The sequence below is a fragment of the Cetorhinus maximus genome, chromosome 6 (assembly GCF_964194155.1).
Source record: "Cetorhinus maximus chromosome 6, sCetMax3.hap1.1, whole genome shotgun sequence".
NCBI lineage: Eukaryota > Metazoa > Chordata > Chondrichthyes > Lamniformes > Cetorhinidae > Cetorhinus > Cetorhinus maximus.
Window position 1 is genome coordinate 97118011 of NC_135884.1, and position 15008 is coordinate 97133018.

General features: G+C 42.5%; 1 protein-coding gene across 2 annotated transcripts in view; it reads left to right on the top strand.

Annotated features, from left to right (window-relative positions):
• The window catches only part of cpne2 (copine II), a 269036-nt gene that overhangs the window by 151480 nt on the left and 102548 nt on the right, over window positions 1–15008 (top strand). For both annotated transcript variants that reach the window (XM_078544157.1, XM_078544158.1), the window contains exon 11: window positions 998–1131. In XM_078544157.1, coding sequence (XP_078400283.1) covers window positions 998–1131 — 134 coding nt within the window. The remainder of the gene's footprint in view (window positions 1–997; window positions 1132–15008) is intronic.

Genomic DNA, 15008 nt, shown 5'->3' on the forward strand with positions numbered 1-15008 from the left:
ATTTTATTTATTTATTCTTTCATGGGATGTGAGAGTCACTGGTAAGGCCAGTATTTGTTGCCCATTACTAGGCCATTTCAGAGGGCAGTTAAGAGTCAACCATATTGCTGTGAATTTGGAGTCACATGTAGGCCAGATTTCCTTCCCTGGAGGATATTAGTGAACCAGATGGGTTTTTACAACAAACTGATAGTTGTCATGGTTACCATCACTGATACTAGTTTTCCATTCCAGATTTATTTTAATTGAATTCAAATTCTACCAGCTGCCGTGTTGAGATTTGAACCCATGTCTACATAGCATTAGTCTGGGCTTTTGGATTACTAGACCAATGGCATTTCCATTATGCCACTGTCTCCTGTGGAATTATGAAGCTCTTCCTGTTAACTAAAATGTGGGTGATGTTTCTGAAGCATGACAGCCTGCATCAGATGTACAGTTTATATATAAAGTGACTTACCTGAATTTCAGAGGGCGCTGCTATGTAAGAACAGAAACATTACAGCATGTTAAGCAGAATGTGGCATTGTGCTCCTAAAATGCAGTACACCTTCAGGCTAGTAAGTCCAATTGATAAGAAACATTGTGCGAGTGCCTACGCAAAAAAATTGAGGCTGGAGAGCTAGTAAGATCTGTGCTGAGTAGCAAATCTTAGCCGGCGTCACAATAGAGTTGCTATGATCCTCACAGGGACCATGAACTAGCGATACTTGGAGAGGAGGGAACAGAGAAACTCTTTTACTGATTATGCTCCATGAATTGTTCACGAATGTGAACACTCAATGAGGATAAGACCAGTGAGTAACCTGTTGATACCCCATTATTAAGCTCACAAATGATGAGTCGACATTTGAGAGAAATACAGACAGAGGCTGGTGCATAGTGCAATCATACCCCAGCACAATTCAGGAGAGAACAAAATAATCAATTTGCAATATGCTAATTGGATTTGGCATTTGTCTAATGACAATGCTTGTATGGTGTGCTTTATACTCAGGTCGGGATTGACTTCACAGCATCCAATGGAAGCCCTCGCGATGCCAGCTCTCTGCATTACATCAACTCCATGGAATCAAATGAGTACCTTGCTGCCATTTGGGCAGTGGGACAAATTATCCAGGATTATGACTCGTGAGTTTATCATGTATTTTCTATTAGCAGAGGTAGTAGATAAGACAATGCAAGGCGGTGAGTTTAACATGTACACTAAGTACTAGCACATAATTTACAATCGATTCCTACTGTAATAATAATTCCTGTCAAGACAGAATACTGGAAAACTTCCCATTTACTTTATTAGAGCCAAGCTTAACACTTGAGTATAGTAGCATAAAATGTACCTCAATTATGTGGTTTGCAATACTTAGTCCATCGAATACAGTCAATCCACTCATAGCTTCACCTAATGACTAATGTTCAACTCAAATTGCTTCAGTAGAAATATGTACTTGAAAGTGTTTTTTTTGGTTCTGTTCAGTTGTTCAGTGAAAAATTCCAGGTCTTGTAAACTGCTATTCTTATCTAAAATTTGTAGATTAAAGCATAGAGGGACTTGAAATTCTGCTCATCAGTAATTTTTCTGAAAAGACACCAAATTCTTATCTTTGTGCTTGTGTCAGCTTCTCAGTACAGTTATTGGCGGGAACAATTTTAATGTTCAAAGTTTATTGCCAGTTATACGTTTATCAGATCTGAATGGTGGTAATATTTACAATTTACTAATGTGAAGAAAGCATCTTTACTCTTTTGAAATAAACAGTTACAGTGGCTGTGTTTCCAATTTGTAGGAACATGGGAACAGGAGTAGGGATTCAGTCTCTTAAACCTGTTATGCCACTCAATTAGATCCTACTGATCTGCATCTTAACTCCATCAACCTGCCTCGCTTCTGTAACCAAAATCTAACAATTGTGCAATCTTCTTCTGTCTGTTCCGTAAAATAAACCAGGACTTCCTAACTGGAAAAGTGCTGATGAACCAAAACATGTGGGTGGAATTTTAAGGCCCTGTCGTGGCGAGGGCAGGGCTGGAAAATGCAGCGAACCATTCATAAGACTTCGGTGGGACCAGAAAATCCCACCACCGAGGGGGGGAGGGGGCCATAAAATTCCGCCTGTGGTGTTTCTAACGTTCATTAAGAATCAATTAAGTATTCTGGCAGAGCCACCATATACATTGAGTATACAACACGGGAACAAGCCATTCACCCAACTGTTCTCTCAGCTCTGCATTTATACTCAACGCCTTCCACATTCCTACCATTCTCCCAAGTTTCTCCCAAATTCCTTATTGAGTTTAGTAGAGATTGTCCTATATTTATGGCCTCTAGTTTTGAATCCCTTACAAGTGACAATATCTTCTCCATGTCTACCATATCAGGTCACCTCTTGGCTTTCTCTTTTCTAGAGAAAAGAGCTCCTGCCTGTTAAATCTTTCCTGATAGGCATTACCCCTCAATTTTGGCATCATTCTTGCAAGCCTTTTTTGTATCCTGTCCATCCTTTCTCTAATATATGGACAAGACTATGCACAGTACTCCAAGTTGGATCTAACCAAGGTTCTATACAGGTTTTACATGACCTCCCGGCTTTTCAGTTCTGTCCCTCTAGAAATAAACCTCAGTGCTTAGTTTGCCTGAATCAATACTTTTAGCGATTTGAGCATCTTATTCCTAGACCCCTTTGCTCTTCTATCTCATTTAAACTCTTATTATCCAAGCAATATGTGGCCTGCATTTCCTTCTGACGAAAATGTACCACTTGACACTTGTCTATTTTGAACTTCATTTGCTAATTAAACGCCTATTCTCAAGCTAATTAATGTTGTCTTGTATTTTTCCACTATCTTCCTTTGTATTAATTACATCGGCAAATTTGGTGTCACCTCCAAATTTAGAAATTGTGCTTCTGATTCGCGAGTCCAGATCATTTATGTAAATCGTGAACAGCAGTGGTTTTAGCATTAATCCCTGTGGAACAGCACTTTCCGCCTTTTGCTAATTGTGAAGCTGCACTTAATTCCTACTCTTGTGCTTTCTGTTTTGGAGCCAGCTTGCTATCTATTCTATTACCTGCCCAATGAATTTATCATGCGGTACCTTACCCAAGGCTATTTGAAAGTCCAAATATGTTACATCTGCTACATTAGCCTTATTTACTGTTTCCGTTACTTCTTCAAAGAATTCAGTAAGGTTGGTCAGGCATGTCCAGATGTTTTTCCCTTACATTTTTGAATAAAGATTCTGCTTTCTTCATATCATGGATGTTAAATTAATTAGTTTATAGCTCCCTGGACTTGTGCTATCTTCCTTTTTAAATATAGGACTAACATTATAGTAGGAAGCCCTTGCTGCAGAAAGGACATTGCCTTCCTGGCTGACCTTCCACCTTGTGCCTTTCATAACGCTGAACTCATCCAAAACTCTGCCCATGTCCTAATTCACACCAAGCTCCATTCCATTCCCCTCTCCCATCCCCTTTGAGCAAACTTTTGATCTGCCGTTAGTACCTCCTTCTGTAGCTCCGTGTCAATTCTTATCTGACAATGCTCCTGCGAAATGTCTTGGGATGATTTAAAGGCACTATAAAAATGCAAGTTGTTGTTATGACCTCTTCTAAAAGTCACATTGGAGGAAGATGCTGACCATGATGTAAATTACTGTGATGAGTGGCTTCAGTGAATCTTAAAGGAGGAGAGAGAGGTAGAGAGGCGGAGAGGGTTAGAGATGGAATTCCAGCACTTAGGCCCTTGTTAGCTAACAGGCATGAGCAATGAAAATTAGGGACATACAAGAGACCACAATTAGAGGAACAGGGAAATCTCAGGGGTTTGTAGGGCTGGAGGAGATTACAGCGATAGGGAGGGGTAAGGCCATGGAGCAATTTGAAAACAAGGATGAGAATTTTAAAGTCAAAGCATTGTTGGGCCAGAAACCAATGTAGGTCAGTAAGCACAGTAGTGACCAGTGATTACTTGGTGTGAATTAGGACATCAGTGCTCTTACCGTCAATGCCCTGATTGAAAGGCAACTCTGAAGATGGTTTCACTTGTATTGATCTGATCCATGAGATCTAAGCAGTAGGCAAGAATTTCAAGATGGGTCCTTGTGGCCCTTCAAACTATCGTCACTGTGTGGTGGCATGAACAAAAAAACATGACACGTTGTTGAGGATTGTGGTGCTGGTATCAGATCAATTGGATACTAGATCAACAGAATGATCAGAACTAAAAGTATGCAATAAATGTGAAATTTCCACCATATTCTGTCAAATAAAGAAGTCACTTACCCAATAATAAAAAAAATTGACCATGTCAAGCGCCTCCATACAGATTGCAAGTCAAACACTCCACTAGGTGTAGGGTTGCATTATAGGGTGGTCCCACAGGAGATGAGCTTTTATGCTGGGGTTTTCCTTTTAACATTTACCTGAAAGTAAAATGCACTCTTCAGTATCACAGTTGTTATGATCCTTGACCAGACCCCCAAGTTTTTGGTAAGATTCGGTTAGGAACCAATAATGTTTTTTCAAGTTTTCAAAGTTTGAGATTCAAGATATTTGCTCAGTGAATAAAGCCACAGATTCCACGGGTTTTGAACAAACAAAAATAAACTTCATGGGCAGAATTTTCTGCCTGCCGGGCGGGCCCAACCCAATCTCCGGCGGTCGGGGAGCTGATCCCTGCTGGAGAAGTGGGCCCCGCTGCCATTTTACGTGGGCGGGCCAAAGCATGACGTCCGACAGGAAGCGCTATGCAGTTCCTGTGCAGGCGGGGGGGGGGATTTCCAAAAAGCGAGAGTGCGCTCTTTTGCGCACGCGCAAGAAACAGCGCACATCTCCCTGAGGTTAAATCTGCCTCAGGGAGATCGCTGACAGTTTAAAAAATATGAAAAATAGAAAAAAAATTCCTTAACATGTCCCCACTATGTGACAATGTCACATGAGATGGGACATGTTCATAATTTACATTATAAGTTTATTAAACTTTTTAAACCCCTACATGAAACCTCATCCTGCCGGTGGATGAGGTTTCATGTTTTTTCTATTGCCCGCCAGGGCTCCTGGCCTGCCCGCCAACCTTAAGGATGGACGGGCAGACCCTTTAATTGTTTAAATGATCCTGTCAATGGTTCCTCCCAACGTCATCCCGCGTCATTTTATGCTTCGGCGAGCGGGCCCCACCCCCTGCTCACCGACGGCAAAATTCTGCCCTACAAGATCAAGAAGATAAAACAACTTACAATATCTATCTTATACTCTAACATTCAGGGTAAATATGAGGTACATGTGAATTAACAGGAAAACTAGGGCCGGACACACCACACTACATAATAAATGGCAGATGTGATGACCAAGACAGAGTCCATGGATTTATTAATAACCCACTGAGATGTCAGTAAACACTGTTAGTCAACCAATCTCACAGAAACTCCTCTTTGGAGCCTGTTTCTCTGCTACTGTCTTTTTTTTACCTTAACTTAACAGAGACCTGTCTCTGTCCCCTACATGGGATTTTCTTTTGGCACATCTGCCTGTCCCCTCTCCCTTGAGGCCTCTCCCTGTCCCCTGCCTCGGACACTAATCTTCCAGGACAGTCTCCTGACCCTGGTTTTTGTGCCTTTTTTCTTCTTGCATACTGGGGCCAAAGATCGTAAAAATTACAGAACTCCACATGTGCGGCCCGCTCCCGGTCTGTGCATGCGAAAAAGCTCTGAGGTCCATTGGGAGTCGAAGTTCCAAACTTCTGCTCTCAACAAGCCAAGTATAGTTTCCATAGCACAGTAAACTGTAATGTCTAACAACTTGGAAAGATCCGTAGGTGATAACTGGACTGTACTTTTAGCTTGGAACTGGTGTCACCCATTTCCTGCATAAGATCACTGTCTTGGGGAGGTGGTGGTATAGTGGTGTTGTCACTGGACTAGTAACCCAGAGACCCAAGGTAATGCTCTGATGACCCTGGTTTGAATCCCACCATGACAGATGGTGAAATTTAAATTCAATAAAATCAGGAATTGAAACCCATTGTCACAAAAACCCATCTGGTTCACTAATGTCCTTTAGGAAAGGGAATCTGCCACCCTTACCTGGTCTAGCCTACCCTGGTCTGGTCTACATGTGACTCCAGACCCACAGCAATGTGGTTGACTCTTAAATACCCTCTGAACAAGGGCAATTAGGAATGGGCAATAAAAGCTGACCAGTGAACAAAACAGAAGAGTTCCTGGATACATTTAAAATTCACCTGAAGCATGACTAACTTGTCCACTGATCCAGTGATTTCTTGGATTAAAAGAAAGTACTAGCCTCTGAGCAGATCTCCTGTAGAACTGATTTCAAAGGGTTCATTGGGTGGAATTTTACACCAGCGGGATTTTCTGGTCCCGCCAAAGTCAATGGACTTTTGAATGGCTCGCTGCATTTTACCCAGCCCCAGCATGACAGGGCCGTAAAATTCCACCCATTGTTTTATAAGTACGTGAGCACTGTAGAGTGTAATGCACAATGTTTTATTTAACTGCTGAATTGCAGCTGCATATAATCTGGTACATCCCTTTTGAGATAATTGCTGTGGCTTCTTGAAGCCTGTTAAAAGCTAGTTACTTCTAGCAGATCTTCAGCTCAAGTAGAGGTCAGAAGGAAAGAAGCTCTTTTTTAATTGTGACTTTTGAGTATAATTAGAAGCTTTTTCAATTACTGGGTAGGACTTTTCTGCAGATTGGTAATGATTAGATTTCTTTGTCCTTTTTAATGTGTCACATGGAAATTTGCGTAATTGAGAGTGTGACAACAGAGGCATGGCAGAAGTGTCTCAAAGTCTTTGCTTATATTAATAGCTGGTGGTCCTTGGTCCTTGTTTACACTGAGTTAGGAGCTTCTTAAGAACAAGAGTGTTATTTTTATCTATTCTTAGAATGTGAATGACTCTGGCAAGGATGCAATCATTGCCCTTTCTTAGTTGCCCTGACAAGGCATTGCCAGGGCATCCCTTAAACTGCTGCAGCACTTGTCATCATGATGTTAGTAGGGAATTCCTAGATATGAGCCCAGTGATGAAGGAATATTGACACATACCCAAGACAGTATGGTGTGTAACTCCGAAGGTAATTTGAAGACAGCAGTGTTCATATGGCATTGTCACTCTTCTAGAGGTCACAGTGGAGGGAAATACTGTGAAGTAACCATGATGAGTTGCTGCAGTGCATCCTGTAGGTAGTACATTCTGCAGCCACAGTGTGAGTGTGTATACTGAGTCAAATGAAAGCCAACAATCAAGCAAGTTTCTCTGCTCTGGATGCTTCTTGACTGTTGTTGTGGCTGCAACCATCCATGTGAGTGGTGAGTATTCCATCAGACTCCTGACTTGAACCTTGCAAATATGGAGAGGTTTTAAGGGGCCAGGAGGCGAGCCGCCTTAGTGTACCCAGTATCTTCCCTGCACTTGTGGCCACAGGGTTTCAATGCCCGGCCTAGATCAGTGGCGATTCCCAAGATATTGAGTGTGGGAGAAGTCAGTGATGGTGGTACTGCAGAAGGTGACGGGATGTGTTCAAGGTAGCCAATACCTAGCACTTACCTTGTTCAATTATTATCTACCAGTTGTCAACAGCAAGGCCTGCACAACAACCAATCTACCAGTTGTCAACTTTGATTGTTGTGCAGACCTTGCTGTTAGCTGATGTGGATTATTATTGTCGGAGTTTGGAATGGAGCTGAGCATAGCGGAATCTTCAATATAACAGCTCCAATCTGACCTTACGATGGTAGGAATCCGATCCAGCTCAAGCCATTGGAGGGTTTTCACCTTCATCCCTATTGACGTTAGTTTTGCTTGGGCTCCTTGGTGCTACAGTCTGGCAAATACAATGTGGAGGGCAGTTAGTCACTTCTCCTCTGGTATTCAGTTCTCGTATCCACATCTGGATCAAGGCTATGATGAGGATTTGAGGCAAGTGGTTCTGTTGGAACTTGAACTGAGTGGTGGTGAGCACGTTATTGATGAGTTGGTGTTGCTTGATGGTGGTATTGATGACTTCCATCATGATGACTGGAAGGAGGCCAATAAGACAGTAATTAGCCAGGTTAGATAGTTCTGCTGCACGTCTTCAACACTGCAGCCAAAATGTTATCAGGGTGTCTAGTCTTTATTGTGTCCAGTGCTATTTCTCAATATTATGTGGAGTGAACTGAATTGGCTGAGAACTGTTATTTATGTGAGGGTGGAAACCTTGAGAGTAAACAAAATAAGATCAACTCAGCACTTTAGGCTGTAGATGCTTGCAAGCCTTCAACCTTTTCTCTTAATTTAATTCTGGGCACTGCGACATTTGAATAATGAGCTTGGAATTAGTGTTAAAACAGCGATCTGGAGGGATTTTTTTAAGGAAAGTTATATAGAGATAAATTATATTAACTTTTTATTTTGAGAAACTGCTAGATATCAGGGAAAGCTCAGCAGAAGAACCCTTTGTGAGCTTCCTCTAGAGTAATTCTTTAAAGCTAAAACCTAACAGTCGCTGCAGGTTTATAGATTGAAATATGTATCATTCACTGTTGGAGAATTGATCTGTACTGCTAAATGTTTAATAGGCCTTCCACGTTTGATCAATAGACTGATAAGACTAGATACTTTAGAGCAGCCTATCTAGAGGTTGGCATGGAATTAAAACTATGAAAAAGTGAATTCAAATTCTATTAAAAATTAGGATGAAATAAAACTACAGGCCCACATTTACAATAGCAAGACATTCATTATAGAGGCATATAGGGGGCTAAGTTGGAGAGCCTCCAATAATGGGCGTGGGAATAGTGATGTACGATTGTCCCACACCCATTGATTGCAATGCAGACAGCATGCCCCGTTTGTGCTTTTTGTGTTGTTCATTGGATGGTTGCAAGAAATTCAATGACCTTACACGTGTGGTCAAGGTCAGCAAATGGATCAATTGCTGTAACCCACCAACTGCACCAGTAACTTCAACCACTGCTCAAATCACCACAACCCATCCTTCACTTACCAATAATCTTCAACAGTCAGGCCTCATACCTAACATTCATATTTTTCACCTCACCTCATCCTCACACACTGCTGCAAACCTTATAACTATGTCTCACAGTTTGCACACACTGCCAGATATTCAACCACAACAGCCACTTAAGCCAAACAGATTACATCACACTCGTTGACACACTTGCACCAGGACAAGATTGAGCACACCGGAGGCAAAATGCGAGGGGAGAGGTGCGCAGCAGCACTAGGCCAGGCTAAGACACCTGGAAGAAAGGCACTAAGGGCACACACAAGGGTAATTAGTTTACTTTTGTACTTAATATATCATAGTTTGACTTATAAATTTGGTTTGGAATGTTTATTTTGCAGGAGGGTTATTTTTGCATTATGGCCAAGTGGCAGTAACTGAGGGAAGGTAAGCTGTGGGACTGTTGGTCATTGGGGAATTGGGATTGCAGTTGATTAGTTCCTCATAGACAGCCCGTGGAGAAAGGGGCTGTCTTGGTCGCCTTGTGTGCTTGTGACAAAGGGACGGCAATAATCATGGGCGATTTTAATCTACACATAAACTGGAAAAATCAGATTGGCAGTAGTAGCCTGGATGAGGAGTTCTTAGAATGCTTTTGAGATGGTTTCTTAGAGCAGCATGTTCTGGAATCAAGCAGAGAGCAGGTTATATTAGACTTGATATTGTGTAACGTGACAGAATTAATTAATGATCTCAGAGTAAAGGCACCCCTAGGTAGCAGCGACCACAATATGATTGAATTTTACATCCAGTTTGAAAGGTAGAAGAGTGGGTCTAAGACTGGTACGTTAAACTTAAATAAGGACAACAATGTGGGCATGAAAGCTGAGCTAGCTGAAGTAAACTGGGAAACTAGGCTAGAGGATAAATCAATAGAGAAGCAGTGGCAGACATTTAAGGGGATATTTCAGAGTATTCAGAATAAGTACATTCCTACCATAAAGAAAAATTCTAAGGGGAGGATCCACCATCTGTGGTTAACTAGAGATGTTAAGAAAAGCACCAAACTTAAGGAAAAAGCATACAACTCGGCAAAGATGAGTGGCAGGACAGATGATTGGACAGAATATAAAGAACAGCAGAGAATGACTAAAAGGTTAATCAGGAGAAAGAAATTAAAATATGAGAGGAAGCTAGCTAGAAATGTAAAAACGGATAGCAAGAGTTTCTACAGGTACTTAAGGAAAAGAGTAAGTAAAGTGAATGTTGGTCCTCTAGAGAGCGACAGTGGGGAGTTAATAGTAGATAATAAGAAAGTGGCCAAAGAAATTAACAAATATTTTGCTTCTGTATTCACTATAGAGGATATGAAACACATTCCAGTAATTGCTGCAAATCAGGAGGTGAACAGGAGAAAGGAACTTGGTGAAATTGAAATCACTAGGGAAACGGTACTGAACAAATTGATGGAGCTGCGGCTGGCATGTCTCTGGGTCCCGATTGGCTACATCCTAGGGTCTTAAAAGAGGTGGCTAATGAGGTAGTCGATGCGCTGGTGTTAATTTTCCAAAATTTGCTAGATTCTGGAAAGGTTCCATCAGATTGGAAAGTAGCAAATATAACCCCTCTATTCATCTGACATCTGTCGTGGGGAAGTTATTAGAATCGATCATTAAGGAGGTTATAGCTGAGCGCTTAGAAGACCTCAAGGCAATAGGGAAAAGTCAGCATGGCTTTGTGAAAGGAAAATCATGATTAACCAATTTATTGGCGCTTTTTGAAGGAGTAACATGCGTAGTGGATAAACGGGAGCCTGTGGACTGTTCTTGGATTTCCAGAAGGTATTTGATAAGGTGCCACATCAAAGATTATTATGGAAAATAAAAGCACATGGTGTAGTGGGTAACATTAGCATGGATAGAAGATTGGCTGGCTGGCAGAAAGCAGAGAGTATGCATAAATGGGTCTTTTTCTGATTGGCAGGATGTGACGAGTGGAATCCCACAAGGGTCTGTACTGGAGCCTCAACTTTTTACGATTTACATCAATGACTTAGATGAGGGGAGTGAAGACATGATAGCTAAATTTTCAGATGACACAAAGATAGGTAGGAAAGTATGTTGTGAAGAGGACATGAGGTTGCAGATGGATATAGATAGGTTGAGTGAGTGGGCAAAGATCTAGCAAATGGAGTTTAATGTGGGAAAATGTGAAGTTGTTCACTTTGGCAGGAAGAACAAAAAAGCAGAGTATTACTTAAATGGAGAATGGCTGCATAATTCTGAGGTGCAGAGGGATCTAGGTGTTCTAGTGCATGAGTCACAAAAAGTTAGTATGCAGGTACAGCAAGTAATTAAGAAGGCTAATGGAATGCTATCCTTTATTACGAGAGGGATTGAACATAAAGTAAGGATGTTATACTTCAGTTACACAGGACATTGGTGAGACCGCACCTCGAATACTGCAGTTTTGGTCTCCTTATTTAAGGAGGGGTATAAATGCATTGGAGGCGATTCAAAAGATGTTTACTAGATTGATACCTGGAATGAGTGTGTTGTCTTATGAGGAAAGGTTGGACAGACTGGGTCTGTTTCCACTGGAGTTTAGAAGAGTGAGGGATGACTTGATTGAAGTATATAATATCCGGAATGGCCTTGACAAGGTGGACATCGAATGGTTGTTTCCTCTTGTGAGTGAGTCCAGAACTAGGAGGCACTGTTTTACAATCAGGGGCTGCCCTTTTATGACCGAGATGAGGAGAATTTTTTTCTCTCAGAGGGTTGTGTGACTTTGGAATTCTCTGCCACAGAAGATGGTGGAGGTGGGGTCATTGAATATTTTTAAGGCAGAGGTAGATAGGTTCTTGTTAGGCAAGGGAATCAAAGGTTATCGGGGTTAGATGGGAATGTGGAAATCAAAACACTCCTGTTCTTATTTCTTATGTTCTTCCCTTCCTCTTCCTCCTTTTCTTACTCGTGCTGCAGCTCCTCAGCTGCTCAATGTGTAATTTGTGGTAAGATACAATAGCAATACAATAGCAAGCTTTCACAATAGCAAGGTTATGCAAAATGTAGCAGACCACATTAAGCTTGACATCTGCTCTGCCGAGTATTGCAGGGCTCCTCCAGAGCGGTTCAGGCAGCAGAAATGTTCAGCAAGTCAATGGTCTGGTCTATCACATTTTGTGTGGCAGCATGGCTTTCATTGTATGCATGTTGCCCACGTGTGCCTGGGTTGTACATGTGAACCAGCGGAGAGCCCTTGTCACTCAATAGCCACCCTCTGGTTTACCGTGGTGGTTCAAGTGCATTTGGCACAGCGCAGTGCTGCAGCCTGAAGGCAGCCTGACTGCAGCCCAGATATTGGACAATGATCAGCATGATCCATTATCTACGGTTACATGCCAGCTGGGTGTTGAGAGACTGGAATTCCTTTTGGTTCCGGTGTAGGGCAGAGATGACACGTGGCTCCCAAAGCGATGTGCATGTTGTCAATGGTAACCTGCAGTATGAGGAACTCTGCAATCAGAGCAAAGCTGTGGGCCCGTTCCACTGTTTCTCTCTGGCAAGAGGGAGTGAAGTGTAAATAGAGAGCCTCAGTGACTTCCCTAAAGGAACATTCGGCAAACATCTCCAGTTCCAGCATAGAACAAGCCAGATGCATGAAGGTTCATCACTACAGACGTTTCACAAGCACTGGCAATGTGATCCTCACCCTGACCTAAGGTTGCAGTTGTGGCTGCAGCAGGTGACAGAGGACGTCCTTATTGAAGCGCTGAACTCTCGCACACTGTTGCTCACTCAGGTCCTGGTAGGAGAATTGCGCCCTGAATGCCCTGGGTGGATGTGGTTTCCCTGCTGGGAGCCTTCTCCCAACCTTGCTCCCTCTTCCAGCTGCTTATCCTGTTCTGCATAGCCTCAGTTCATTTTCCCAGTCATGCTGGATTACAAGGGGAGTGACTACTAATGCCCCATGTCTGGGAGCAACTGATTTGTGCAGAAGCTTTGAAGTCAGTAAAAGGTCCTGCAGCACCTGCCGCACCACTGACTGAAAACGTTTGCAACTTAAAAAAACTATAGGAAGCACATAACACTTGTGAAATCAAAGCAGCCATCAGAAGAAGTTGACCAGCAATTAATTTGTAAGCAGTTGATGTTTCCTTTAAATAGCACTGGTGCAGGGACCTTTCTGCTGCTGAATGTGTTCAGCCATGTGAGGTTAAGAGAGGCACTGGCTGGAGTGTTTAGCTTCAAGGTAGGAGCAGCAAATCAACATTGCACACTGACTCCTATTTCCCATCTGTATGCTGATGCTCAGTGACATTATCTGAAAGCAGAGTTAGTTTTCACATGTCTGCTGATGACACCCAGCTCTACCTCACCACCACCTCTCTCAACTTCTCCACTGTTGCTAAATTATCAGGCTGTTCATCTGACATCCAGTACTGGACGAGCGGAGATTTCTTCCAATTAAGTATTGGCAAAACTGAAGCCATTGTTTTCGGTCCCTGCTCCAAAGTCCATTCCCTTGCTACCGACTCCAACCCTCTCTCCAGCAAAAGTCTGGGATTAAGTAACCTTGTATCACACTTGACCCCGAGTTAAGCTTCCGGTCTCATACTAAGATCACTTATTTCCACTTCCGTAACATCACTCGACTTCACCCTGTCTCAGCTCATCTGCTGCAGAAGCCCTCATTCTTGTCTTTGTTACCTCTAGACTTGACTATTCCAATGCAACCCTGGCTGCTCCCCACATTCTCCCCTCTGTAAACTTGAAGTCATCCAAACTCTGCTGCCCATGTCTTAACTCGCACCAAGTCCCATTCCTTTATCACCCCTGTGCTCACTGACCTGCATTGGCTCCCATTCAAGCAATGTGTTGATATTAAAATTCTCATCCTTGGCTGGGATTTTTCGGTCTCACCTAAGGCGTGACCAGAAATTCCCGCCAAAAGTCAATGGATTTTTGGCTGCCTCTCCAAGTCAATTGCCATGGGTGGGACCAGAAAATGCTGGCCATTGTTTTCAAATCCCTCTATGGCCTCACCACTGCCAATCTCTGTAATCTCCTCCAACCCTAAAACCCTCAGATATCTGCGAGAATTTTGTGTGACTTCAATTCTGGCCTCTTCTGTATTTCCCAATTTTAATTGCTGCACCATTGGTGGCCATGCCACCAGTCACCTTGGCCCCAAGCTCTGGAATTCCCTCCCTAAATCTCTCGCTTTTTCCTTTAAGACACTTCCTAAAACTACCTCTTTGACCAGGCTTTTGTTCATCTGACCGAATATCTCCTTATGTAGCTTGGCATCATACTTTTTTTATAATGCTCCTGTGAAGTGCCTCAGGATGTTTATGTTTTAAAGGTACCAAGTTGTTGTTGCAATACATGTCTGCTCTGCACGTTGCTGGTGGGAATTCATTGTGTGCCCACGAATGCCTGCACTAGTTTGACAGGTGGGGAGACTTGCACCATAAGTGCAGCACCATGGAAGCCATTTTGGGACTCTAAAGGCACTTGGAGTGCCCAAAGAATGTGTGTGGCAATGAGCTAAGTTTCTCACCCATAGTGTTTAGACTGCAGACAGGCAATGAGCATTTGCAGTGCTGAGATCTGGCATATAATAAGGACAGCTAAGAGTTTGTGGCTTTTGAAAATATACTTTAAAAAGGAGTATAGACTTATCAGATTCATTTCAGGAGGAGTTTATTGTATTTATTGGCAGAAATGCTTTGTAAGCATGATTACCGTGCTGTGTTCTGTGACCATGTGCAGTTTTAAGTGGCTTTAACACATATTGTGTTTCATTAACCTCTGAATTGAACTTCCTTTGTATCCTGCAACAGCTCTTCTTGCTCTAACCAGCATCTGCGAGCATCGTGTTCTGCACAATTGCATTGAATTACATTGCTCTTTAGAAACAAAATTGAGGGGCTCTCCCTGCTCAGAGCTGAACGTGTGGCAAGCTGAGCTATTGCAACCACAATGATCTCAGGTTTGATCTCCAGCATGTGCTGAATTAACTGATC